The 13078-nt window shown below is 46.2% G+C and overlaps 1 protein-coding gene across 5 annotated transcripts in view; it reads left to right on the top strand.

Moving 5' to 3' along the window:
- PTPRU (protein tyrosine phosphatase receptor type U) overlaps nt 1-12600 on the top strand; it is a 123244-nt gene extending 110644 nt beyond the window's left edge. For all 5 annotated transcript variants that reach the window (XM_056795386.1, XM_056795388.1, XM_007493001.3 and 2 more), the window contains 5 exons: nt 3852-3992; nt 7023-7148; nt 8075-8232; nt 10036-10171; nt 11007-12600. In XM_056795386.1, coding sequence (XP_056651364.1) covers nt 3852-3992; nt 7023-7148; nt 8075-8232; nt 10036-10171; nt 11007-11069 — 624 coding nt within the window. In that variant the 3' untranslated portion in view covers nt 11070-12600. The remainder of the gene's footprint in view (nt 1-3851; nt 3993-7022; nt 7149-8074; nt 8233-10035; nt 10172-11006) is intronic.
- The last annotated feature ends 478 nt before the right edge of the window (nt 12601-13078 follow it).

The raw sequence follows: 13078 nt of genomic DNA, 5'->3' as shown, positions 1-13078 counted from the left end.
GGGTCACAAAGCCTATAACTGTCAGAGGCCGGACTTGGTCCCAGATCCTCCTGAATCTGAGGTGACCTCTCTATGCCACATTGATTCTGTTGTTATTCAGTCATTTTTTGGTTGTGTCTGATTCTTCATGACCCCATTTGGGGTTTTCTTGGAAAAGATACAGGAGTGGTTTCCCATTTCCTTCTCCAGCTCATTTGACAGATGAGGAAACTGAGGCCAACAGGGTGAAGTGACTCACTCAGGGTCACGCAGCTAGGACATTCTTCTTCAGCAGCCTTACCCCCTACTCCCACACCAAGTCTCCTTCAGGGCACCGATTCTCAGAATTTTTTTTTTAAATGGATCATGGTCAAACCATCCTAAGACTCAGACTGTGGGCTTGGGCAGTCCTAAGGCTGGTTGCAGCTATTTAGGCGTATTGCCCTTTGTTTATTCTATGATTCCAAAGAAGACAGAGCAGGACTTACTTAATAAGCTTTTGTTCCAGGCTGACCCAACTTCTTGAAAAACTTGGCCCCAAGCTGAGCAATGAAGGTCAGGCTTCTGGTTCCATAACTTCAAGACTGAGCCAAAAGAGGGACTTGGGACCCTCCAGGAAACAAGGGGAAATGCCAATCTCCCTAACCATCTGTCCCAAAACCCAGACTCCTCCCTGGAGCTTCTCATGGATAGAAGGGGAGAATTGCTCTTAGGATGTTCCCTACCATTTTTCTCATTCTGAGTACCTTGAACAGAGCTTCCTTTGGGTCTCCAGGCAGGTGAAGGATCCTCAAAGAATTCTGGATACAACAGTACTCTATGGTCAGGGATTAGTTACAACTCCAAAATCCCTTCTCTCTCTCTCTCTCTGTCTCTCTCTGTCTCTCTCTCTCTCTCTCTCTCTCTCTCTCTCTCTCTCTCTCTCTCTCTCTCTCTCTCTCTGTCTCTCTCTTTCTCTTCTTCTGTCTCTCTCCCTCTCCCCCCTCTCCCTCTGCCCTCTCTCTCTCTCTTTCTCTCTGTCTCTGTCTCTGTCTCTCTCTCTTTCTCTTCCTCTGTCTCTCTCCCTCTCCCCCCTCTCCCTCTGCCCTCTTTCTCTCTTTCTGTCTCTCTCTCTCTGTTTCTGTCTCTGTCTCCGTCTCCCTCTCTCTCCCTCCCCCTCTCTCTCTCTCTCTCTCTCTCTCTCTCTCTCTCTCTCTCCTCTCTCTCCTCTCTCTCCTCTCTCTCTCTCTCTCTCTCTCTCTCTTTCTCTCTTCTCTCTCTCTCTCTCTCTCTCTCTCTCTCTCTCTCTCTCTCTCTCTCTCTCTCTTCTCTCTCTCTCTCTCATCTCTCTCTCTCGCTCTCTCTCTCTCTCTCTCTCTCTTTCTCTCTGTCTCTGCCTCTGTCTCTCTGTCTCTCTCTCTGTCTCTCCCTCTTCCTCTCCCTCCCTTTCCCTTTCCCTCTCCCCTCCTCTCCCTCCCTCTGAGGCAGACACAGGTTAAGTGACTTGCCCAAGGGTCACAATCTAGTATAAGCTTGAAGTCAGATTTGAACTTAGGGTTTTCCTGACTCCAAGTTCAGCTCTTTACCTACTACTCCATCTAGCTACCTGCTTAATTCAAACAGTGCATCTAGAAAGACTAAATCCATACAGTCATAGAAAGTCTTTCTAATGCCAAGACCAGCATCCTGTTGGGCCTGGTCATCCCCAAAGGTTTCCTGTGCAGTTAACTGTCCATGGTGCTAGCCTGGGAACTATACATATGGGACTCTGTAGACTCAGGACCTCACTGGCTGTGGACACAAAGCTGATGGAAGGCTGTAGGAGCTGACTCCTTTGTAGATTGCTCAGATTCTGGAGTGTAGGAGAAGAGACTGGGATGATGGTTGGGTCTGCCAGAGAAGATAATTTGGGAATCTGGATAGTATTGTCCCAGGCATCCTCAGAATGCTTTGTGGGGTTCCTAAGTTCGTTAGCATTGGATGGCACAGAGTGGCTTAGAGGACCTCCTAAAGGGGAGATTTCAAAAAGATAAATGTTTGTTGAATTGAATTAATAATATTCAGCACCTATTATCCCACAAATGCATGTCTGATGCAACTAGGAAACTTGAAGAATAGCTTCTTTTAAATTACCTGAGGTGTGGAGGAAGATGAGAAAAAAAGTGTTATTTTACAGCTGGTTGTGGATATTTCCAGTTTTTGTTAGAATATGAAACTGAGCTCAATGTTATATGTTGAACTAAATTGAATTAAAGGTGTTATCACATCAAAGAACTTAAACTGGCAATTGGCTTTTGCTCAATAAAAGAAACGTGTTGGGGAGGTTCACGAATGAGACATTTTGTAACCAGGTCAAGGGAAGGAACATACATATCTGAACTTTTTTGAGACATGGATTCCTCCTCTTTTTATTGCTAAATTCTAACAGAAAATTCAGAGCATTCAGAGCCTATCATATTTTCCTGGACATGGTTAAGTGTTGAATAAATGTTTGTTGAATTGGATGGAATATAAGGGACTAGGAGGTAGGTGGCTTTTAACAAGTTTGTTAGCATTTGTACTGGCTTATGTACCAATTGAGAAAAAATTACTAATAATGATGACGATTACCCAAATATAGTTGACAGGGTAGCATGATGGGCAACAGCTAATAAGATGACATAGTAACAAATGTAAAGTCCTATACTCTGGGTCAAAAAATCAGTGACTCATCAAATCCACATTGGAAGAAACATCAGGAGTATCCATATAGCAATAGTTAAAAAACTAAGGATATTTAACCCAGAAAAAACTAATGGGAAGCATGAGAACTATTTTGAAATTATTGTGGGGAAAAAGGGAGCCAACTTGTTCTGTGTGGCCCCAGAGGGTAAGACAAGGGCAAAGGGCTGGGTTTCCACTTAATGAAAGGAAGAACTTTGAAATGATTTATTGCTCTCCAACAATAGAAGGTCTGATTTATGCAATAGTGAGCCTTCTAAGACTGGGAGGGTTTATACCGTCAGATGAGATAATTATCTGTTCGGGAATTTTCTGTTGAGTGAATTCCTTGTAGGGTGAGAAGTTGTGCTTAGAATATTTTCATCTGTTGAGAAGTTGAGAATATGGGGAAGGGGTGCAGGTTGATGACTCAGTGCATAAAGCTTTGTTCAGGCCCAGAGATGAAAGGTCCTGGGTTCAAATCTGGCCTCAGATACTTCCTAGTTGTGTGACCTGGGAAAGTCACTTAACACCCATTGCCTAGCCCTTTCCACTCTTCTACCTTAAGATGGAAGGTAAGGGTTTTTAAAAAAAGGTTGGGACTAGATTACATCTTAGACCCTTTTTAGGTCTAAGAGTCTATGTTTTGGGGGCCCTTCTAGTTCTGAAATTCTATAATCTGTGTCCCAAAGGACCTTCCAGTCCTGATATTCCATGTTCTAACATTCTATGTTCTAAGATTCCTTCTAGATCTGAAATGTGGTGTTCTAAGGCCCCATCTACCTCCAATATTTTATGTTCTAGAGTCCCTTCTCGTCCTAGAATTCTGTACTATCAGGCTCCATTTAGAGCTAACATTTTATGTTCCAGTACCTTTTATAGTTCCGATATCCTATGTGCTAAGGCCCCTTCTAGCTCTGAGATTCTATGGTTCTTTTGGAGCTGGGCCATGTAGCTTCTCTTTATGACTTCAGTGTCAACAAAGGCAATCCGTCTGCTTCTTAATTAGGCCTCGGTGCTCCCTATCTGTAAAATGGGGCAGCTGATGCGAGGAGTCTAGCAATATATTACAGATGGCTTGAAATGAGCTCATTTGGGCTGGGAAGGAGGAAATGAATATTCATTTTGAAGTGCTTCAGAGGACTTGGGTGATGGGCTGACCAATGGGTGTTGGACCTTCCCTCCTTTTGCAGAGTTACACCCAGAGTGCTGCCTTCATCGTCACCCTGCATCCGCTGCAGAGCACGACCCCTGACTTCTGGCGCCTGGTCTATGATTATGGCTGCACTTCCATCGTTATGCTCAATCAGCTGAACCAGTCCAATTCGGCCTGGGTGAGTATGTCTGTGGGGAAGGGTTAAGGGATTTGCCTAGTGACAAATAGCTAGTAATTGTGGGAGTCAGAATTAAACCCAGATCTTCTTTTTCTTTCTTTTTTTTTTTGAAATTCAATTCTTTATTTTTTAAAAGTATATTTATTTATTTAATTTAGAATCTTTTTTCCATAGTTACATGAATCTTGTTCTCTCCCTCCCCTCCTTCCACCCCTGCCCCATAGCCAATGAGCAGTTCCACTGGTAAACCCAGATCTTCTGACTCCCAGTCTGGCATTCTTTTCATGGGCCTCCTTTTCTCTGACTGCAGGGTTAGGTTTTATTGGTTCTCTAAGTCCAAGCGGGGTGGGTATTTATTAGTTTTGGGGAGTTGTTCTTAAAGGGCCCACAGGGAGGAGGGGAGGAGAGCCAGAAGTAGCAGACAATATCAATCTCCCAGCCTCGTAAAGATGTCCCTGAGACTGACCAGCAAGTAAGCAGAACCTTGAGGACAGTACTGGCCCAAAGCTCGAGAACATGAAGTGAAGGCACAACCCTCGGTTTTGCTTTGTGATATAAGGAAGCCTTGAATCTGGGGACAAGGCGAGTGTGTGGGGCGGGCTTTAGAATAAAGGGAAGGGACCTTGGAGTATAGAATGCTTAGCCCTTACCCACTGACACCAAAGTGAATTGCAAACTCCCCGTGGCCAATAAATACAACTTGCGTTGGATGCAGTGGATTTTTCCAGGGCTGAAATCTAGAGGAGATGTCGACAACTCTTTCAGTTTTTTAGCACTGTAGAATCCAATGAGTTTAGCATCTCATTAGCAAGAATACTTACTGAATTTTTCTCTCTCTTTTTTTAATAATAAGGTAATCTAGGTAGGGGAGGAAGTGTATATTTAGAAATAAAGATTATATAAACCTCAAAAACATCAATAAAACATTAAAAAAGCGTAATTATTTAAAATGAGACTATCAGGTGGGCTTGGGAGGATTCTTGGAGTGGTTTCGGTTTTCACTGCTACCAAGCTGCCATCTTGGCTCCATCCCCCAAAATGAGACTATCAGAGGGAACATCCTCCCCATATGACCACACTCTGGATTATCACAGTCTGCTGTGTCCCATCCTATTCTCCCTCCCCAGGGGTCTCCCTAAAAATGACGTCACAGGGTCCTAAGTTCTTTACCCTGTCCCCTCCTCCCCTCTCAGCTGAATTGAGGACATTTGGTGTCACTTGCTGATGGTGCAAAGGTTGATGGTTATGGCTTGGTTCATTAGCCCCAATGGGAAGGGGGCTTTATATACAATTAAGTTCGTGGGCTTTTAAATAGATATCAGAGGAGATTTCATTAACTAAAGGATTTTATGAGTTTCAGTTCATGATGGTTCCCAGGCAGATGGAGTTATCTGGTCAGAGCTACCCAGGGCATCTTCTCTGCCTTTCTTGATCATCAATGCCACTAAAAATGTGGGAAGGATCAGAGGAGTGGGTACTCCCTTGAGTACAGAATTAGGACTTCAGCCTGGACTGGTGAGCTGATGTGTTGAGATAGAGTCCAGGCAGACTTGGAAAGACCTAGAAATCATGGAGTACAGGAAGGAAAGAACACTGGTCCCAGAGCCTTCAAATCTTAGGCTCTGCTTCTAAATGGCCATGCAATCCCTTGTAAGTCATATTCCCCTCTTAGTGAAGGGTGAGGCTTTGGTGAGAGGGGAATCAAAGAACTTTTTTTGTTCTTAATCTTTATTTCTTCCCATCAGTCTGTGAGATTTTGAGAGAAGAGACTGTCTGCCTTTTTTTTTTTTGAGTCCTGAGCTAAATTTAGTATAATGCCTGGCATATAGTAGGTTCTTAATAAATGTTAACTGACTGGCTGAGAAGAGCTGGAAAGAGTTTGTCAATGATCATCAAGTCTTATTGATTTGTCTTTTTTTTTTAACCTTTATTTTGTCTTAGAATCAATACTCTGAATTGGTTCCAAGGCAGAAGAGCAGTGAGGGCTGGACATGGGAGTTAAGTGTCTTGCCCAGGGTCACACATCTAGGAAGTATTTGAGGCCAGATTTGAAACCTAAGGCAATGCATTTACTGCTGACTGACTTGCTAAGGAAGATGTAGATATCTACATTGCTATGGTGGTTCCACTTTGCCTTTGGTCCACTCCTACACTTAGGCCCCTGCCAAAATCATAGGATCATAGAACTTGTAGAGATCTTAGTCTAACCTCCTGATTTCATAGATGGGGAAACTGAAGCCTTGAGAGATTAAATTACTTGCCCAGGGTTGCACAGCTACTAAGTATCTGAGGCAGAATTTGAATCCATGCCTTTCTGACTGCAAGGCCAGTACTCTAGGCACCCTGTCCTTGGGTTGATTGATTTCTGGGACCAGAGCTTAGACTGAGCTGAATTGTAGATACTCCCTCATTCATACTGCTCTAAGTCCAGCCTTGCCCAGGGGTAAGATGCCCGAAACACCCTTGGGTATGAATAACCTCGTGTCTGGGCAAAGCCCCATGTGGGATGGGATGAGAGAAGAGACTCTCTTTCGGTGCCTTTGTCGTATATTTGTGTCTGTGGGTGCATCTGTGCGAGGCTCAGCAGTGTGACCTTTGTGTATTTATATGCACGTCAGTAGGGGGTCTGTGTGGGCCGCCATCTTTGGGAGAGTGAGAATGGGTCAGGTTGCCCTGGTATTAGGATGTAGCTGTGGGTCCTTGTGTATCTGGCCTGTCCATTGGTGTGTATACTGGTGGGAGGGTAAAGATGTGTTAGTGCACTGTGCTGAGTGTTGGGGATACCAAGAAAGACTGTCAAGGAGCTCACAGTCTTTTGTGGGGGGCATCATGCATAGGACTGGGTCCATACAAGATATGTGTAGGGGAAATGTCAAGTTATCTCAGAGGAGAGGGAGCCAGTAGCTGGGGGGGCAGGAAAGGACCCCTAAAGAAGGTGTGTGTGTGTGTGTGTGTGTGTGTGTGTGTGTGTGTGTGTGTGCATCACTGTGGGTGTGAATGGCTCACCCACAATATGACTTCTCTCCCCAGCCCTGTCCTCAGTACTGGCCAGAGCCTGGTCGCCAGCAGTATGGCCCCATGGATGTGGAATTTGTGTCAGGCACAGCAGATGATGATCTCATCGCTCGCCTCTTCCGAGTTCAAAACCTCACTCGGGTAAATGTGCCAGTGTGTGTGTGTGTGTGTGTGTGCGCGCGCCACACGTGCGTGCGTGAATGCATACAAGCAGGACTTAATTATCAACTAATTAAAATGAGAGTCATTAGTATTCCAGCTCCACAGATTGAATTTCCCTGTGATTATCATAAATATACCCAAGGCTTGGCTGCTGGATTGGGATTCTCTCTTCTTCAAGTCCCCCTGCTGTTCCCATTCCCATGTTCCCATTATGCTCCTATCCCTGGCCTGATATGTCCCTATCCTCCCAGTCCCTGTGTCCTCCTGCCCTTTTTGTTTTCATCCCCCTCTCACCTACTCTCAATTCTCCCACCCCCCTGCATCTTCCTGCTCTTATTTCTATCCTTCTGATACTATTGTCTTCTGGTCCTCCACTCTCTCTTCCTTATATTCTATTGCCCCTTGATGCTGAAGACCTCCCTTCCTTCTGATACTGCAGCCTCCTTCTCATGACCATTGTGTCCTCTGGGCCCTGTGCCTCCTCATTCTCCTACCTTTAGCTTCTCTCATCTCCCTGACCCTCACATCATTCAGTCCCTGATGGTCACTGCCCTCTTCCTCTTGATGCTTTGTCCCCTGATGCCAATGTCCTCCCTGATTCTGATGTTTCCCATCCTTTTTCCTATAGTGTCTCCCTGTCACCAATGCTCCTATTCCCTTGACCCTAAAGTCTTCTGGATCCTGGCTCTTCCCAATCCCCTTCCCTATTATGGATGTCCATACCCTGGACCTCAATATCTCTTTGATGCTGATGTTCTGTCCACAAAGCCTCCTTATCCCTAATGCCACATCCCCTGGACCATGATGTCCCTTCAACTCCGATGTTCCTCCATCCCTCTGTGATGAATGTCCTCCATGTGTCTGCCCCTCGTGTCCTCCCTGACCCTTGCCCTTGCCCTTCCTAGCTACAGGAAGGACATCTGCTGGTACGACATTTCCAGTTTCTGCGTTGGTCTGCATACCGGGACACACCTGACTCCAAGAAGGCCTTCCTACACTTGCTGGCCGAGGTGGAGAAGTGGCAGGCAGAGAGTGGGGAGGGCCGGACCATCGTGCACTGCCTGTGAGTGACCAGAATGGCCAGAATAGCCAGAATGGGCTGGAGGGCTCTGAAAGTCAAGGGTGAATTGGGAAGCGGCATGTCCTGGGACTGGGCTGGAGCTGGGATTGGGAGCAGCACCTGCAGAGTTCATGCCTGGGTTTTGGGACCCTGCTGTGTGACTATGAGGACTGGCCCTGAAGGAAGTGGACCTGGCGGCCTCAGTGGCTTTTTCCCTGGGCCACCAGGGTCTTTGGGCCTTTGTCCCTTCATGTGCAGAATGAGGGGGTTGGATGAGCTGGTCTCTGGGCCCTTTCTGGTGCCTGTCCTCATATGCTCAAAGGTTCAGACCAACAGATAAATCATGTGTCAGATTCTACTGTTTGGCTGAGCCAACAAAAATGTTTCACCAACAGTGAAACAGTGCTGACCTCTTCAACCATTTCCTCCCCGACCTCGGCCCTGGGGTGCTGCATCAGCCTCTTTTTATAGCAGGGCCTGCCTAAGGACACTGAGGCGGGCAGGGGAAAAGGTTAGCAGACAGGGAAGGATGTCAGTTCATCAAGAGAGTATCCTTGGATCTTCTGTGAGGCCCCAAATCCTATAGATTTCCCAGCTTCCCCAAGACAAGAAGTCTTAACCTGAGATCCACAAACTAAGATTTCAGAGGGTCTGTGAACTTGGATGAGAAAGCAATTATATCTTTATTTTTACTATTTCCTACTTGAAATTTAGCATTTCCTTCAATTAAAAGAATCATATTCTGAGAAGGGATCCATAGACTTCACCAGACTGCCCAAGGGGACAAAGACACAACAAAAAGTTAAGAAAATATCTAGGGAATTGCTTCCCTGTCCCAGGCAGGACAGAGGCTCAGCTAGCCCCAAAGACTAGGCCTTTATCCTTGTGCCCAACAACATGCCTGGTTGGCATAGGGATGGGGGAGAGACTTTCCTATTCTTCCCGTCGTCTTGGGGCAACTTCCCTGCTATAGCAAGAAGCCCAGATACTGGTTGCTTGGTTCCCATTCACTCTGTACCTTCTTTGGACAATCAACCCTCAGGAAGTCTGGTACCATAAAGACCAAGGCTCTGACTTCTCATCTGGGAAGGAGTTGGAGGGACCAGAGCCTATCCTTGAGATGAGATAGTCCTGGGATGGGATAACCTTCAGAATGGAACAGGGAGGCAGAATGAGAGAGTGAGCACAACCCAGGCATGCACATGTAAGTCTGCTACTCTGATTCCTCCTTACCTTTCAGCAACCATTTATTGAGCACCTACTATGTGTCAAGTACTTTATTAAATGCTGGAGATACAAAGTAAAAAATGAAATAGTCCCTGTCCTCAAGAAGCTTACATTATCACACACACCACACTACACACACACACACACACACACACACACACACACACACACACACACACACACAGTGATTTTATTCATGTAGTGATTTATTTCCTGGTGAGGAACTCCCTCTACCAATTAATTCTAGTGCCTTCCTTCTGTTGCTTATTTCCAATTTATTCTGTTGATAGCTTATTTGTATGCAGTTGTTTGCATGTTGTTTTCTCCATTAGACTGAGCTCCTTGAGGACAGAGACTCTTGTTTTTCTTTGTGTCTCCTGAGTTTTAGGACCTGACAGGTGCTTAATGAATGTTTATTGACTGAAGGATCTACTGATCATTGTAGATGGGCATCTATTTGCAATTTAGAGTCTGGTGCCAGAGGCACTGATGAGTTAGGTGACTTTCTCAAGGTCATGTGGCCAGGAAGGAATTGACCCTCTCCTTCAAAGACTGGACCTTCCTTCCCCCTTTTAACAGGAATGGAGGTGGTCGCAGTGGCACCTTCTGTGCCTCCACCACGGTCCTGGAGATGATTCGCTGCCATAACCTGGTGGATGTTTTCTTTGCTGCCAAGATGTTGCGCAACTACAAGCCCAACATGGTGGAAACCCTGGTGAGTATTGGTTGCAAGGCAGAAGAGCAGTAAGAGCTTAAGTGTCTGAGTTCAGATTTGAACCCAGGGCCTCCAATACTTTGCCCTAGCCATCATAAATTCTGCCAAATTTCTTGTTGATTCCAAACCTAGTATTTAGAATCCATTTTATACATCACCTCCGCTCATACTCCATTTCAATGCCCTATTTATTCTATAACCTGTGCCGAGCACCCTGTCCATTTTATAGCATGCTCAGAATCCCATCCATGCTTAATGCTCTCTTCATCCCATACTCAGTACTCTAGCTGTAATTTGTCACTTGTACCCATCTATTTCTTATCTTGCGCCCAGTGATCTGTCTGTACTCTGCCCCATGTCCACCATCCTTTTAATTTCCTACCCTGTTCTCAATGACACTTCTGTTCAATACTCAGCATCTCATCTGGGTCCAGTGCCCTGTCCTTTGGCAGCATCTAGTTCATTCCATACCTTCTGCCCAATGTTGATTATCTATTCCATTTACTGTGTCTAGTATCTCATCTTTATCCCAGTGTCCAGTGCCTGTCCATTCTATAGTCTATGCTCAGGGTCCAGTACCAAATAAGCTAAGCCACCCTAGTAAGACCAGCCATATCTATAGTTAATTTCTCCAAATTTATCCCTGGTCTCTCCATGGAGAGTGTCTTTATAGCTTAACGACTGAGAATTCTAGGATATCAGAGTTCTCATCTGAAATCTTTCTATCCTGGTCTTTTTTCCCCGAGACAGCGATAGGTTGGGGAATGAGACGGGCAGGTAGAGGGCTAGAAAAGATCTTGGTAATAGATCACCACCTCTTCCTCCTTCCTTACAGGAGCAGTACCATTTCTGCTATGATGTGGCCCTGGAATATCTGGAATCACTGGAGACGAGATAGCGTGAGATGTGCTTACTCTTGGAGGGGAGGGGGCTGATCCAGCAGGAGCTGGCCCTCCCATCACCTGCCATCCCACCTGCAAGTGAGAACCCTGGAATGAGGGGATGACCTGGTCACCCTTTGTCTGCCCTAGGCCACCCTGGCTCTGATCTCATCCTGTCCCCTCCCCTCTTAGGCATATCCCCCATCCAGTGGCCCTTGGAGAAGTGCAAACGGGAGTCCCTGTAGATAGGATGTGGCACTCCCCTGAACTGGGGTTTTCTTCATGTCAGTCCTGGTACCTGGGAATATTTTAGGGACCAAATGGAGGGGCTGCTGGGGATGGTGCTAAGTATAGCCTCCCAGCCCTACTCCTATTCATATGGGCCTAGTGAAAGGTCTTCAGTGCTATTAGGATGGGAACTTGGAGCAAAGGAGATGCCCTAGAGAGCATATCAGGCTCTGTCAAAGCCTGGAGCAGTTGGTAGTTTGCAAACCACATTGGATCTTAGAGCCCACAAAGGAAATGGGCAGTTGTTGACTGAGAGAGAGAGAGGGAGAGAGAGTTTAGATCACCAGGAAAGAACCTTGAAGAGTTATTGCAGCTGAGTCTTTCAGGGCTTGGGAGATCTAAGGGAAGAAAACTGCTTGAAGGCTGGTGAATAAGTGGAGCTAGGGAGTCCAGTCAGGTGCTGGGTTAAGAGGAGAGAGTCCTAGCTGTGACTCCCCCATAAGGGATACCCATTGGTCTTCTCCATCAAGGACTTGGCAGGCTCTGATGGGTGAACACTAACTCTTCCCTTGTGTCTGAGAGGTCACGTTCTCTCTCTGCCCTCCTCCACCCTGGGGACCAGGGTGAGTCCACCCAGATGAGTCAGTTCATCTGGCACTGATCTACTCCCCCTCACCTATCCAGGCCAGTTTATCCCTTTGGGTTACTCATCTCCTGTATCTCCCCCAGAATGCTTTTTCATGACCCAAGGGGGTACTGGCCCTGAAGCCCAAACTTTTTCCTGAACCAGATGCCTGAACCAGGGGGTGCTGAGAGCTCCCTGACCAGTTTTCCCCCACCCCTGTGTCTCCATCCCAGTGTCCTGAGAATGAAATTGATTCATTACCCTCTCCTCGCTCCTCCTTCATTCAGAGTTTTGTCCTCGAGGGCCCAACTTGGCCCATCCTAGGCGAGTGACAATCTGCAAGACTAAGTTATAGACAGCCATGGGAAATAGGAAGCCCATGGACCCCAGGGGGTATGCCCACTGAGGCTAGAGGGAAGCACCAAAGGGTGCTGGATCACGAGAAAGTGGGTGTTTACTTGCATGTCTGGGTGATCCCAGGAGCAAGGATGCATACGTTCCTTTTCTTTTTTTCTTTGGCGGATGGGCACAAGAAAGATCTTTTCACAATGGGGCAGGTCACATCCCCATTCTGTGCCTCAGTTTTCCCATCTGTAAACTGTAGATATGACTGACCTACCTCGCAGGGGGCTGTGGGGAGTCACAAGCTGATGTTTGTAAATCGCTTTGTAAATAAAAGAGCTCTCTGAATGCCATGGACTGGGTCTGTGTGTGCCTACCTTTCCTACTATGACCCCATGAAGTTGTGGTGATGTGGTGGGAAAACTGCTATATTAGAAGTCAGGGTATTTGGGTTTGAGCCTGGCTATGTTACTTAGTGACCTATGTGACCTTGGTCAAATCACTACCCTGGGCCTCAAGTTTCTTATCTATAAAATGAGCAGCATGGATTAATTTCTACTTCTAAGCTCTGAACCTGTGATGTCAGGGGGACAATGGAAGGCCAGCTGATATCTAAAAATCCTAATGTCTGACCCCATTGTTAGACATTTATCCCAAGTACCAGTCCTAGAGCTCCGTAGGACAGAATAGGGGTACAGAAGATCACCCCAGATTCCAGTTTGTAGTGAGTCTTTTTTCTGAGTAGTTAAGATGGAGGCTCTTGAGGACATGGCTCCTTTGAAGACTTCAGGTATCTCTTGGCACCTTGGAGGTGATACCTGCTGTAAAAAT

This window comes from Monodelphis domestica, chromosome 4 (genome assembly GCF_027887165.1).
Source record: "Monodelphis domestica isolate mMonDom1 chromosome 4, mMonDom1.pri, whole genome shotgun sequence".
NCBI classification, from domain to species: domain Eukaryota; kingdom Metazoa; phylum Chordata; class Mammalia; order Didelphimorphia; family Didelphidae; genus Monodelphis; species Monodelphis domestica.
This window is presented reverse-complemented; position numbering and strand designations above follow the sequence as displayed.